Here is a 16,019-nt window from a genome sequence, read left to right on the forward strand (position 1 = left end):
CAGCCATGCTGGAAAACAAAAAACAAACAAGTAGAGAGAAAAGGAGTTTTTTTTTTTTTTTTGGAAGGAAAAGTATCAACAATAGAGCAAAATCCTTAAAAGGTAAGACACCTTTGATCACTACAAGTAAAAAACTAAGAGCTCTCATAAAATCATCCAAAGCAAACTTTGAAAGAAAAAAAGCTAAAGACTCAAAAGACAATCATAAGGCCTTCTTTAGCTATGTTAGAAACCTGGGAGGAAACTCCCAGATATGCTCAGAACTAGTTCAAAATGATGTGAAGATTACTGATCCTACAGACATTGCCAACATACTGGCTGACAGGTTCAGTGCAAACTTCTCCCCTCCCCAAAAGGAGAGATATCTATACCAGACGATTGCAGCCGCCCAAACATCTCTAATGCGCAAGTGAGAACTGCTCTCTCCAAAGCAAAAAACACAGCATCCATGGGACCTGATGGTGTCCCCAGCTGTGTGCTCCACGAACTCAATGAGGAATTAAACCCACAGCTAGGACAGCTGTTTAATCATAGTCTCACCTCTGGATATGTACCCAGGGAGTGGCGCACTGTGACAGTGGTCCCACTTCATAAAGGCGGTGCCTCCACCGACCCTGGAAATTACCGGCCCTTTAGCTTGACAAGCCTTATCTGCAAAGCCATGGAGAGGATCATAATGGATCTCATAAATAAAGACATAGGGAATTTGCAGACTTTGGATCCAACCCAGTTTGGCTTTGTCAAAGGCAGATCATGCCTTTTAAACTTGGTTGACTTTTTTCAAACAGTCACCAAAGCCATTGATGAGGAAAGGCAGTCCATACAGCCTACCTCGATCTGGCGAAAGCCTTCGATACAATACCCCACTCGGGTATCATTGAAAAACTCATCAGCTTAAATGTTAACCCATACATCACAAGATGGGTTGCAAACTGGCTGAGTGACAGAACCCACAGGGTCAGAGTTGCTGGCGCCATGTCAGACTCAAAGCCTGTCACAAGTGGTGTCCCACAGGGCTCAGTCCTGGGCCCACTCTTGTTTGGCATCTACTTTTCCAAAGTACAAGCAAACACAGGAGGGTTATGGCTGACAAAGTTTGCAGATGACTGCAAACTGGGCGCCGTAGTCGAAAACACATCTGACACAGATATCCTTCAGAAGGGTCTCACAGAAACGGATAACTGGTGCCAGAGCCATGGCCTAAAGTTAAATGCCAAAATGCATAGTCATACCCTTCGGGAAAAACAAGGTTACCCCTAGCTACCATATAGGTGGCAATCCACTGAGCACAGAAGAAGTTATCAGGGACCTGGGGACCCAGGTTGACAGTAGCCTGTCATTCGACACCCATGTAGCTAAAGTAGTTAGGAAGACCTTCTACATTGCCCACCTTATCATGAAGGGATTCACATCTAGATCAAGGGAGGTCATAGTTTCCCTATACTCATCACTCAGACCAATGATTGAGTACAATGCCCCATTCAGAATGTATCTGACCCGACACTTGCAGCAGCTGGAGAGGCCACAAAAGTTCCTCACCAAAAGGATAAAGGGTCTCAAAAATCTGTCCTATGCTGCCCGACTGAAAGAACTTCAGCTCTATTCAGTCGCTTACCGCTTGCTCAGAGGTGACCTGTGCCTGACATACAAGGCCATGTCAAACCCAGATTTGATAAATATGCTTCACCTCAAAAAATCTAGATCCGTCAGAGCCACAAGGGTGGGAGACTTAAACCTCGACACGGCTATTAATAGGACATGCTGGAGGGATAGATTCATCACCCAAAGACTCCCTATGCTGTGGAACAAAATCCCGGTATATGTGAGGCAGAGCACCTCGCTGGCCTTGTTCAAGAGAAATCTTGACCAATGGATGGGAGATCGCAGATATACCCCAGGGATTACCTCAGTGTCACTGCTCGACAGAGGCACAGCAAAATAATGGGTATAGTTCCCCATACTAAAGGGGTGGCGTAAGCCACAAAACTATGGGCTAGGCTTGTAAATGCCCTCGGGCAGATAGCCTAGTATAAACCTATGAACCTATGAACTACCAACAATGGTCGAGAAAGTTTAGGATAAGGTAGCTTAGTTAAATAAGAAAAAGAAGAAAAACTACATAAAGATAACAAAAGCAGTTAGCTGTTAACTTACAATACCCCACAAGGAGGTCGAGCAATCACAATCCTGACCATTGTGAAGAATGACAAATGAGATCCGAGGTATTGTCAGGAGCATTATAGGTAAGGGAGAAGCTCGAGAGTCGAATCTTTAGAAAGTGGACAAGTCAGATCTGAGGCTCGGATCCAAACCCATTCATTGAGGAACAAATGAAAATGACAACATCAGATCAAGTGATCAGATTTCCTAAAGTGTTACATTCTATGGAGATAAAATTTGTGTTGACTATGAACATCCAACATATGCAGAGTATATTCCCATTTGCTGAACAATCTGGGAAAAAAAAACACTGGTAGGTTGATGGACTGGTTTAAATTTGCTTTGGATGCCACCTTAGGAAAGAAAGAAAGATCTCCTGGGACCAATGGGTCTTGGCTCTGAAGCCAATCTTGGATCAGAGATATCAAGGTAGAGGCACCAAGGGGGACAGATGGCTCAGGCAATTAAGGTGTCAACCAATCCCTCCATCCTCAGCACCGATACTTCAGCTCTGAATCTCCTCCTGATCCCACTGCATCAGAATCAAAAGAGAAAGGATACGGTTGGAAGTGAAGTAGGTCAGACTATCAAGCTCTGACAAAGGCACCCCGAGACAGGTCATATACAGGGTAGTTGGGTCAAAAGGGCAGAACGGGACCAGAGAAAGAGGAAGAGAGGTTGTTGGACCAGTACTTGGTGTGTTCAAAGGGGACAACACCAAGAAAACCCAAATCTGGATCTGTGTTCTCAGAAACTTCCTCATCATTCTGTTGACATCTTGCTCAGTTAGATTCCTGGATGACCGAACAGAAGAAGAAATTGAAGACGATCTCAATTATCTTTTTTCTTGTAAGATTGGAGAATTAAGCCTTGGGCTCACTGGCTCTGGGGAGTTACTAGGTCAAGGAGAAGAAAGTCAGATCCGAGGAACTGATGGATCCATCTTTCTAGGTGTCTTCAGATCCAGACTGACCAAAACCATGGGATCTGGAGACAGCTTCCTATTCTCTTCTGACTTGTCCTTGTCTACTTTCTCTTTTCCTAGTCTTTGTTTGTCAGATTTATCTTTCTGTCTGTAAATGTCCTTGGCTTTTTGTTTATCCTGCTTTTTGGCTGGAAAGGCAGCACTGGATGAAGAACCACCAGCTGGAAAGGATGACTCTGTCTATGGAGGGAGAAGACCCTAAACTATAAACTTTTCCCTCCAAAACATGCAAGACCTCACAATTAGTTTCAAGATGGGTAATGCCCAAATAGTATACACACAGTGAATGCAGGTCTTGAGTGGTGATTTTGTGCCCATACTTAATACTTTTTTTAAATCCTTAATTCTCCATCATAGTAGCGAAGAAAAAAGAACGCAACCAAAAGCACTGTAGTTCATTACATAGGAAAAGTACCCCACACAAAACTAAGTAAAGTGCCTAACTATACCCTATTTTTAGATCACAAACAATAAACAAGCACACACACACACACACACACACACACACACACACACACACACACACACACACACACACACACACACACACACACACTCTGTACTGCAGAAAACTAGTAACCCCTAATAAATAAACAATGCCTACAAAGAACAAAGAACTTATATATATATATATATATATACGGGTCCTCTATATAATTTTGAAATACTGATATCTCGAATGTCAGTATTTCGAAATTATAATAGCGAAGCCTTTAAATTCCAAAATATTAGAAACACGAAATTCAAAATCCCGAAGAACGGAGATTTTAAATTAGCATTTCTGTTGTTGTGGTGTGTGAATGGTAAGGTGTTAGTTGGGTATGTATGTGTGTGTATGTGTGTTGGTTAGGGGCTTTAGTGTCTGTTGTGATTGTGATGTGTGTGTGTGAGTTAGTTTTGTGCGTCTGATCGTGCAATCTTGGAGTTAACGCTTCTGGTGTTGTGATCTGTAAATGGTAAGGTGTTAGTTTGGGTATGTATGTATGTGTATGTGTGGTGGTTAGGGGCTTTGATGTATGTCAGTGTGTGTTGTGAATGTGATGTGTGTGCGCGAGGGAGTATAAAATGTGTGGGTGTGAGTTACCTTTGTGTGTGTGACTGTGCGATCTCGGAGTTAGTATATATAAGTAGGGGGGTGTGGGGGGCACAGTAGTGTAGGATTTTATATTTGAGTTGGGGGGAAGTTGTGTGTATGTGCTTGTGTGTGCTGTATGTGTAGTGTATTGTTGGGATTTTGAATTTCGCTTTTGTGGGGTGTTTGGGATTTGCATGTTTCGGCTATGTAATTTTGAAATACTGAAATTCGGGATTTCAGTATTTCAGGATTACATAGTGAATTCATATATATATATATATATATATATATATATATATATATATATATATATATATATATATGGGTCTACTTCAGAATGTCGACCGTTCAGAATGCTGACTTTCATATGGCCGACACCATATGATTGACATTCCGAAAGACTGACATCCTGAAATAGCACCATTTACCTACCTGTAAACACAGTAAAACTGTGTTATGCAGGGGGGCAAGCCCCTCTGCACCCCCCACCCTCTGCTACCTAAATATTCTCACTTCGAGATTGCACTACAGTGCAGGAAAGGGAAATCTACCAGTCCCGCACTGTAGCATGATCTCCGCTATCATCTGTTGGCCTTTCAAACGTTCGCTCATATGGTGTCGGCCATATGAGTTTCAAAGATTTGAAAGTTCGAACATATGAAGGGCTCACATAATACATACATATATATATATATATATATATATATATATATATATATATTTAAAAAGTATAAAAGGAAGTTAAATAGTTAATACTGAATAGACAAGTTGAGCTGGAGCCATGAAGATTAAGAGATGGTGCTGAGGTAGGATCCAACTGGATCCAACAACCCATCTCTTGGATCGGACTAAAATAGACATCAGATCAGGATGTTATACCTCTTGGTTTAGTGTATATAAAAATAGGGAACTTATTTTTGCAATTAGAAAACCAGAAAAAAAGACAGCAGGTTGTGATGTTTTATGTTTCATACAAACAATTTAAAACACTGATCTGTTAGCATACTGTAACAATGTTTCCATGTTAGTGTTTTTCCTTTAACTTGTACTGTTGTGTGGTACATGATAAATTATGAATTCTCAAGTTTTGATGGATGCAAGAACTATGTGTTTACTGCCTTTAAACTGGTTACCAAAGATTAAACAAGTAGGATAACTATGCATGCAAGAGGACTCTGGGAACAGACTAGCACCAATAAGCGCAAAACTAGCTTACTACATGATTTGACTGGGTGGAATCAGTTTTTACCTACACACATGCATGTTCTTGAGCACACATATACACAGAATATGTGGCATAAGAACAAGAATGACAGGTGTCACCTCCTTTATAGAAAGAATATGGGCAAATGTTTTTAAATAACATTCTCTCATCCAGTGATATGTTTTTCACTGCAGAAGTGCACTGCATTTCTATAGATACAGAAATCTTAAAAGTGGTTAAACAAAACTAATATATACTGGAATTCTAGCACTGATACATACCTGTGTGAATTTTTTCTTCACATTTCCAAGACTGTAATCAACCTGTTTTGACTCCATAAAAAGATCATCCCATACTTGTCTGATGTTACTAGCCAGTTCTTTTTCAGAATCAGTTACCTTTACAGAGAAATAAAATAAGCACATAAATAATAAATAAATAAATAAAATCATATTAAATTGCATCATGCTTTGCAGAAAGTAGATTGCACAATCAAGGTAACTTACTCTGTGCAGCTCAGTCTGGACACGCACCCTGAAACTGAGACATAACGGATAAAATAAAAATATGACCCACTGTCTTCTGCTGGTGAATTTACATAAGAAAACTTATGAGCAGACACCATATTTTCAAAAAGATGTAACAACCAGTGCAGCAAGTGTTAAACCACAGTGCTAAGTAATTTTATTTTCTCTGAAGCACTTACTGAAAGAGCATCAAGTTTTAGAAGTTCAGACAGCTGCAAAAATAGTCTTATTTTAAAACACACAGTTATCTAAAATAGTGACTGTGATAGGCTATCAATTTTGCATTTTTGGCCAGATCCTGTCTTTTTAAACAGTAGCTGTTATACGGTGTCACTTATTGTTTAGACAGTTAATCTAATTTCAAGGATACTCTGGGTGCTCAGGGAAAACTGTAACATTTTTAACTTTCCCTCCAGTATTAATCTGATTCCCATAAATACAATTTAATATTGAAAAAATCAATTAAAAAGTATAATTCCCCTGTATTATCTGGTATTTTTCAGACTGCAATCTACCAGCTTTATGAGATTTTGCAAATTATTGAATGTATAATATATATACATATATCAAATAATATATGTATATTATTTGATTCACCCAAATCCTGGACCCTATACTGACTCCACCACTGATCCTACCAAGTTAACAGCGCCCATAGTTTCTACGATTAAAAAAACATCTAACTCCCTCCTTATAGCTCACCTTAACATTAGAAGTATTAATAATAAACTTACCCATCCGCACGCACTCCTTGATATATACTCATTCGACATTCTTTGTCTTACTGAAACCTGGCTAAAACCAACTACTCTAGACCAAGAAATCACCCCTCCTGGCTATAACATACTCAGAAATGACCGTAAAATAAAAAAGGTGGGGGTATAGCCATTCTCTATAAATCAAGCCTCAAAATCTCCACAGTTAATGTGCTTCCATCACTAGACACCAAATCTGAAACCCTATCCATCAAACTTGAAATAAATAACTCCAAATCCATCTATATAATCTGTATTTATTTACCTCCAGGTAATAACACAAATTCTCTAGAGAACCTACTGAGCCACCTCTCTATCCAACTACCACAGGAGACTATCATACTTGGTGATGTTAACATAGACTGGTCTACTTGCAATTCCCTAAACCCTACCAACCATATAAACCTCTTTGGGTTCTCACAACTAATATCATCTACTACAAGAATCCATAAATCCAGTAAAAAGGAAAGTACTTTGGACTGGATCCTCATTAATAGCCACCCTAATTCTTATACTCCAGGAACACTCCCAGATGACATCAGTGACCACACACTTACCTACATTATTAGAGATAAAGTCCATACTGCAACTACCCATCAACTTAAAACCTCACGCTTAAAAAATTATTTAATCCAGATAGCTTTATATCTGAATTAAAAGCATGTGACTGGTCACCACTAACATATCTAAAATTAGACAAAGCTGTTACCTACTTTAATACTAACTTTCTTCAAATCCTAGACTCCCACGCACCCTATCGCTCCACTAGAATAAAATCAAAATCTGCTCCCTGGCTCACACCACAAACCAGACAAAAGATACTACTCAGAAATAAAGTCTGGGCCAAATGGAGATCTACCAAATGTCCTTCAACCCATCTCCAATTTAAACAGTTAAGAAATGCTACAAAGAAAGATATTCTTAGAGACAAAAAAGACTACTACCTACATCTTCAAAAACAATCAACAAACTCCACAAAAATTCTGGTCTGCCATAAACAAACTCCTTCAGCCAGGTCACACTACTACTCCAGACCCAATCGGTTTCAACAAAAGTAACTCCAACCTGATCCCTGACGCCTTTAATAACTACTTCACAGAAGCCATTAAAACCCTGGCTAATTCTTTACCACCCATTGCTGCATCCCAAACACATACCTGCAATCCTACATCACCTACCTTTCAGATACAACCAGTATCTACAGCTGTCATCTGTAAGCTTCTTCAAAAATTAAAACCTTGCACCCCTTCTGCTGACCGACTCCCTTCTGAATACCTACAAATAGCTGCAAAGTCATAGACTATCCCATTTCTATCCTTATTAACAGAACTATCTCTGAAGCTAGAATCCCTACTTTATGGAAGGTATCTCATATCATCCCCTTACATAAAGGAGGACCATCTACAGAACTTTCTAACTTTAAGCCCTATTGCTTTACTCTCCCCCTTAGCTAAGATAATGGAAAAATGTATTCACAAGCAGCTACTTAACCACTTACTACAAAATAACCTATTGGCTAACTGCCAACATGGCTTTAGGCCATTTCACAGTATATCTACTGCCCTTCTATCCTTTACCGACTCTATATACAAGAATCGCAACAACAACTCTTTCTCTTCTGCTCTATTTATCGACCTGTCAAAAGCCTTTGACATGGTAAACCATAACCTGCTGCTTGACAAACTAAAGGCTCATTCTCTTAATCCCCAAGCCATACAATGGCTCAGATCCTATCTGGAAAATAGACAGCAAGCAGTACTTTGGCAGAACAGTCTATCTTCACTACTTCCTGGAAACATTGGAGTCCCACAGGGCTCCATCCTAGGTCCCCTACTCTTCTCCTTATTTATTAACAACTTACACATCAACATACCCCAAGCCACCTGCATTCAATATGCAGATGACTCCACATTAATATGTACAGCCAATGATATACGCTCTCTCCATTCCCTCACACAAACTGTTTTTCAGAATGTTGAAAACTGGTTTATGCAACACTGCCTCCTCTTAAACCCCAAAAAACAAAGCTATTGCTTTTTACTCCTACTCACAAATCAGCCACTCCTTTCTTCTCTATAACCTCTAACAATGGTACCAACATCTTCCCAGACACTACAACCCGTCTACTAGGGGTAACTATCGATAATCATCTCAATTTTGATGAACACATAAACGCCACCATTAAGTCTGTTAACAGAAAACTTGGCTCACTCTACAGAATAAAAACCTTCCTTACCCCCTCTGCAAGGAAAACAATTGCTCAGACCAACCTCATTTCCACCCTCTTTTATGCCTCTGTCATATATACCAATCTATCCAAAAGCAACCTCACTAAGCTCTCCATATGTTATAATAGCATAACTAGATTTATCACAAGTTCCCTTTAAAACTCACCACTGTCTTAACATCAAACAACTAGGGTGGCTAGAACTGCAAAACCATATACTCTTTCAACAATTGCTTATAACACAAAAGATTCTACACCTCCCTAACAACACTCCTATCTTGTCTAATCTTATTACTCCTTACAATAATCTACCTACATTACGCTCTGCTAACAAGCTCCTAGTTTTATCCAGCAAAGCTAATAACAAAGCTGGTGATTCTCTTTTCGCTAACACCGTAGGTAAAGTCTGGAATCAACTTCCTGCTGCATTATCTACCATTAATTCTACTTTTCTTTTCAAGAAACATCTTAAAAAACATCTGAAAGCACACTGGCTTTGTCCATGTACTAACCCCCATTGAGGTCTGAAGAAGCGTCTATATGACGTGAAAGCGCTTACCTTTGTTCGTTGTACTCCTGAAATCAAATAAAAGACTGGATTTTTATTGGATTATTATTGGATTTGTTCACAGTTCGTGGTGCACCATTGGGATTTTGTATCTGGCTCTAACCCCCATTGATATCTTTTCTCTTCCATTCTTTAATCTTAACTCTATTCCTACACCTGTATCCACTGCCTTCAACTCTACTCTTACTCTCCTATAATGAGAATAAGATACATTTATTATTCCCTTTATCTAATAATTGCTCATAACTTTCTAATGTGATTTTGTAAAAAAAAAAAATTAATTTTGCTTATTTTACATTTTCTGTATAGAAATGCTTAGTTCAATTTATTTAGTATTGCCTAGTTTTAATTCTGTAGAATTGCTTAGTTTAACTTTGTCAATTTCCTGTTTGGAGCTTTTCTCCCCGGGCCTCTACTGAAAATGGACATATATCCAGCTAGACTAGCCCGGTCAACAAATGTAAAATAATAAATAAATAAATAATATAACTGCGATGGTGCTGCGGTAGCGTTGTTGCCTCACAGTAAGACGTTGTCCCGTTCGATTCTCAGCTAGAGCGTCTTCTGTGTGGAGACATGCGTGAATGGGCGTACCTTCGTTGAAGGTTGTGCATCAGGGCTGGCAATCCGGCACGTAAAAATCTACTGCCAATCATTAGCGGACCGGAGTTTCGCTGTGGCGACCCCTAACTGGGAAAAGCCGAAAGACACAACAACTGAGTGTAGTCCTGATTGTTTCAGGAACACCATCCTCAACTGCTCAGATTGAAGGTGCTGTGTTTCTCCACCTCTTCTTTGATGTAAGCACTACCCCCCCCCCCCCCCACAGACACACACACACACTCACTCTCAAGATTATAGGTTTATAAGTAGGTACTAAGCTAACTGCCTTAGTGGACAATTTTAAACTTCTTCACTTTTCTTCAAAGGTGAGAATCAAACCCTGCACTTTGCATTTGTGAGGTAAACACTTTAGCCAATATGAAAACCACCAACCCCAGATGGCGAACAAAACTCCAAAGTGCCATCTTTAAATATAAAAATACACCAGTAAGGTAACAGCAGCGCTTAATGCCCAACCCATATTACATACTTATATTCAGTGATTCAATTACTTAGTTTTTTGCTGTATTATTGCTTTCCTTGGGCCACTATGTAAAGGACTGCAAGCCAAATACAAACATTTATTTCTCTGACTACTTTTTTGCTTACAAGTTTGCTGAGTTAAACCATACAGTTATTAAAAAAAAAAGAAAAAGATTGCTGTCTTACAGAGTGTCAATTTCTATGCCAACGGTTTTAGGTACTGTATGGTTGTAAGAGTAACTGGGATGACAGTCCTCCATATGCCCTTACAGTTCCAGGTAAAGTCGTCATAAATATGACCTCTTCACCTGTAGTCATGTGAGGCAGAAAAAAAGAGCATATAAGAGCTGCAAGCTATTTAATATTGTGGTTAAAAAGCAGCTTGCATCTTTTTGATTTAAACATTTACATATCTTACAGACTTTGCAAGTGTATAGCGCTATGGAAATCAGTAGCTGGTATATATTTTTTTTCTTTTTAATTGTAGTTATAAAGCTGAGGGCATCCCTTTGGCTTTAAACATTCACACAATTCATAGGCTTCCCTAGTGCTTAACACTATAGAAAATAGAAGCCTGCTGAACTTAGTCTTGTACCCATTATATGTAAGTATTATTGTGCTAGATGCTAGTCTCATATCTCTTCACTGGCGCTAATACACAGTTTACTCTGACTGCTGGAATGACTGTTGAAAATACTGGTAAAACAGGAGACTGCAGTTTTTTAAATGTTTGTGTTTTGGTTGCAGCCCTCAGAAGATGTTGACTTTGTTTTAAGCCTTAATGTTGTAATGCTTGGTATCTGTTATAAGTTACCTCAGCTGTAGTTTGCAGTTAAGCTTTTATGTTGCATACTGCAGGGAAACATAAACTGTTATATTTTTAGGGGTGAGTTACACTGCTAATATATGCAGCAACCCTGTGTTCTTTCCTTTTGTGCTCAGCTTCCACCATGTGGTGTGCTTTACTTAAGTACAGTCGGCCTGGGCATAGAGGGTAGGTAAACTGCCTTTAATGTTTTGATCCACACATTTTCATCACCTTCTTGATGCTTTTTTATTTTCCTCTCCTTATCCTGCAAAGTATCCTGGCTGGCCTATATAGCAGTTAAACTGAAACTTTCCCTAATTTTAGGAAACTATTGCACAGCTTTTTTCTCAGCCTGTTTCCAACCCCTGTCATTTTTACAGTGTAATAAGAATAATTTCTTTGTCCCATATCTTTATTCTAGTGCACTCTGACAGCTGCACACCTATTGCATCTACCATAGAATCCTTACTACAAACAGTACAAGCACCTGAAAGCTTGGTTGAGCATCTGGCCACCCTTTGTATTTTACTGTCCATGAGTTTTATATATATATATATATATATATATATATATATATATATATATATATTTATATATAGGTTCATAGGTTCATACTAGGCTATCTGCCCTAGGGCATTTATAAGCCTAGCCAGAATGTGTTTGGCTTTCGCCACCCATTTTAAATTTATTTTGCTATGCCCTTTTTCGAGGTTAGTGTATATATATATATATATATATATATATATATCACATAAGGAGTATCCCCACCCACTATATGCAGTGTATGCTTCTACCTTATTTAAAACAGTAGCTGATATAGTGTGTCACTTGCATTTTTTGGCCAGTTGATCTAATTTTCTGGATATTCTGGATGTTCAATGAAAACTGTTTCCTGATTCTCATCTTCCCCACCAGTATTAATGTGACACTCATAAATGCAATTTACTTTTGTAAATCAATTTAAAAAAATAAGTATTATCTGGTAATTTTCAAACTGGGGTATTTAACCTCTGACAGATTTTACAACTTACCGGGTATATTCCTATTCCGCTATTTCTGGAAAGTCATGCTCAGGTGTCTGTAAATAAGAATAGTTGACTCTGGCTACCATGGCCAATATATCAGTCTGTCTTTGCAGGACTAGTGTGTATTTGTGTAAAGCAAGTTGGAATACATTACTATGATAATTTTTTTAAATCACAGTCAGACATTTGAGGTGAATGGACATTTGGTGGATTATGATGACAGTAGTTCAAATTGATTATTTATTTTTATTTATTTAACATTTGTTTACCAGGAAGTCCAACTTGGAACAAAGCCATTTTTCAGTGGAGGCCTGGGGAGGAAATGCTCCAGATGCACGTCTTTGTAACATGGGAAGAAACCAGAGTACCAGGAGGAAACCCACACAAACACAGGGAGGACATGCAGACTCTACACAGAAGACATCCCAGCTGGGAATCGAACTGGAGAACCTCTTGCTGTGAAGCGACAATGCTACCACTGCGCCGTCCATAAATTAGAAAGATGAATCCAAAAGAAAATTAGCATCTGCACATGTTCCAAAAAAATGTGTGTAGGGAGCCTGTGATTTGAAAACCATCCATGGCCCAAGGTATATTACCTCTACCATATGAATACAGTCACTCTATGAATATAGTCATTCTATTGTAAAGAAAATGTTCCCCTTTCACCAAACATCATGTTATAAAATCATCAATTCAGATCTAAGAAGTAAGTAAACAGGTGCTGAATACCCATGCATAACAATGCTTGTATGAAGGCTCAGATGAGCTTAAGAGGGTTTTTAGCTTCAGATGAACAATAAACTTCCATCTTGATGACTCCACTGCTTATGCAGAATCCTTTACTGCCAAATTCTATGCTGATGGGAATAGCTGCACAGTTGCATCTGTTCCCCTAAGAAATAAATAAGCCAAATTCAAAAATAATTCCCTATGGTGGAACCCAAACATAAACAGGCTCTAAAAGAAAAAAAAAACTCATTGCATGGAAAAACTTCCAAGCTGTGAAAAATGCTCTTGTAAAATTAAACAATGAACTCCTGAAATCAAACAAAACCATATAGGAGGTAAAAATAGCCACTCAGGTGGAAAAATAACCACAAAGCCTTCTTTAATTTAGTTAAAAATCTCAGAAACAATGTCCAGCATTGTGCAGAGCTAATAGTAAATGATATTACATATCTGGACTCAAAGGACACAGGTGATCAACTAGCAGACAAATTTAGCTGAAACTTCACCTCCCTCTCACCACCAATATTCTCAGATCCTATACTCACACCAACACCCCCCAAAAGCTCCCAAGAACAAGTTCTCAAGGTGTTAAGACCAAGAACACTATGTCTATGGGGCCAGATAACATACCAAACTACCTGCTGCTCAGTGTGAAACATGGCTTGTCTTGATTCCATATAGAAGCTATTCAATATCAACCTCAACATAGGCTTTGTGCCAGATGAATGGAAGACAGTAACAGTCATTCCCGTGCAGAAACATGGGGCTTCAACAGATCCCAGTAATTATAGACCCATAAGCCTTAGTACTATCATCTGTAAAACTAAGGAAAGGATTGTTATGGAATTAATAAATAAAGGATATAGTTAACCTGCAGAATCTTGACCCAACACTGTTTGGACTCATCAAGGGCAGGTCTAGCCTACTTAACCTGGTTGACTTCTTCAAAAAGTTACTGAAGCAATGGATGGGGGCAAAACAGTCACACCACATATCTAGACCTTGCAAAGGCATTCAGCATTATCCCACACTCAGGTATCATAGATAAACTCATCCATCTAAGTGTCCGAATGGACAGACGAAATCAGCGAGAAAAGGAGAGTGGTATTTGCTGGAACTGATTTCAAGTCCTGGTGCTTCCTTACCAGTCTTCAAGTGCTAATTGAGGAATCTAACTTTCTGATCACTTTTCCTTTGTAACATTTTGTCAAAGCTTTTTCTTATTTAATGTATGTAATATGACATTACTGTTTGTGTGACTCCGCTAAACACTATAATGGGTTTTTCTCCTTCCCCGACTGTGCTGCAACTGTGATGTTCGCGCGCGCGTTTGTGTGTTTGTGTTTGTGTGTGTGTGTGTGTGTGTGTGTGTGTATATGTATATGTATATATATATGTATGTGTATATATATATATATATATATATATATATATATATATATATATATATATATTTATAGGGTCTATATCACATAGTCAAAGTTTAATAACTTTGAACACGGAATGTTCGAACCATCCTGTTCAAAGTTAAAAAACTTCGACTATGGATAAAAAACAAAAAAAAAAGAAAAAATAAACTGTTAAGCAGGGCAAGCCCCCTTCACCCGTTACTTAAATATACCAACTCCGAGATTGCACCACATTGAACAAAACGGAAACCTCCCCTTACGGAGATTTCCATAGAAACGCTCAAACTTCTGCAAATTCGAACTTATGGTCTCGACCATATGAGGTTCGAACTTGCAGAAGTTCGACTATCTGCTAGGAACCCTTATATATATATATATATATATATATATATATATATGTATATGTATATGTATATATATATATATATATATATATATATATATATATATATATAGGTTCATAGTTTCATAGATTAGTACTAACCTAACTGCCCTTGCAAGCCATTTTAAGCCTAGCCAATTATCACTTGTGAGACTCAAACCCTACACCTTGTGTTTGTAAGGCAAACACCTTAACCATTAGGCCACCCTCCCAACAACTCTCAAGTAATAGGGTATGGGAAGCCCTCATATGGGGATACAAAATGCTTGCCCCTATAAGAAAATACATAGTTTGAATGTGTGGATAGAGTAAAAGCTGTGTTCTTAATTAGTTGTTAATGAAGGACTGTTTCTCGACTGCTCTTGATTCAATAAATAAGACTGGAAGTACACTTTCAACACTTTCAATACTTAAATGCTGTGTCCCTACTGTTAAACTCATGGCTGTCAAATAAAACTATTCTATACCATTTTAAGGACAGTAAAACAGACCCTTTTATCAGAAAGCTTATTTTTCATACTGTCATGGTTGTCTGTCATTGAAACTCCCCAAAACACATAAAATAGACATCAAATTTCTGATTCATTCCTTGAAGTTTAAAACCACTTCAAAACCTTTTTACAAAAAGAGAGAAAGGAATAATTCAGAAATTCGATTTACACATGAATTGCAAAAGTGTTAGTGAAATAGACCCTCTATTATCAAAAACTAATAAGCAATATAATGCACTATGCACAGGAATTAAGTTAAGTATACTTACCAAGGTAGGTGGAGGTCACTGTGACAATAAATCATATTACATGGGTTATACCAACTTATTCATATCTTCATCCAGCAAGAAACTGGAAAGCAGTGGCTTCTTCCCTGCAAGGTACACATTTTGGTCTCTTGTCGGTCAGGTATTGAAACTAGTATGTACAACAACCAATTAAATACTACATGTTGCTCCAGGTTCTCTTTAGTTCTATAAGCCAACATTCCCTGCTGGGAAGAATGGCTGTAGCAGGCAAACAGCCTTTCCTAGGTTTGACTTAATAAGAGTCAGTAGAGTGACAATAAATATGGTTATATGTTAG

The 16,019-nt window shown here is 38.4% G+C and overlaps 1 protein-coding gene across 1 annotated transcript in view; it reads right to left on the reverse strand.

Moving 5' to 3' along the window:
* DNAH10 (dynein axonemal heavy chain 10) overlaps nt 1-16,019 on the reverse strand; it is a 5,879,077-nt gene that overhangs the window by 3,805,713 nt on the left and 2,057,345 nt on the right. Inside the window, exon 23 of the mRNA XM_044069759.1 lies at nt 5,706-5,822. Within this exon, the coding sequence (XP_043925694.1) occupies nt 5,706-5,822 (117 nt within the window). The remainder of the gene's footprint in view (nt 1-5,705; nt 5,823-16,019) is intronic.

The sequence above is a fragment of the Protopterus annectens genome, chromosome 4.part0 (assembly GCF_019279795.1).
Source record: "Protopterus annectens isolate FY-2018-M chromosome 4.part0, PAN1.0, whole genome shotgun sequence".
Lineage (NCBI taxonomy): Eukaryota > Metazoa > Chordata > Ceratodontiformes > Protopteridae > Protopterus > Protopterus annectens.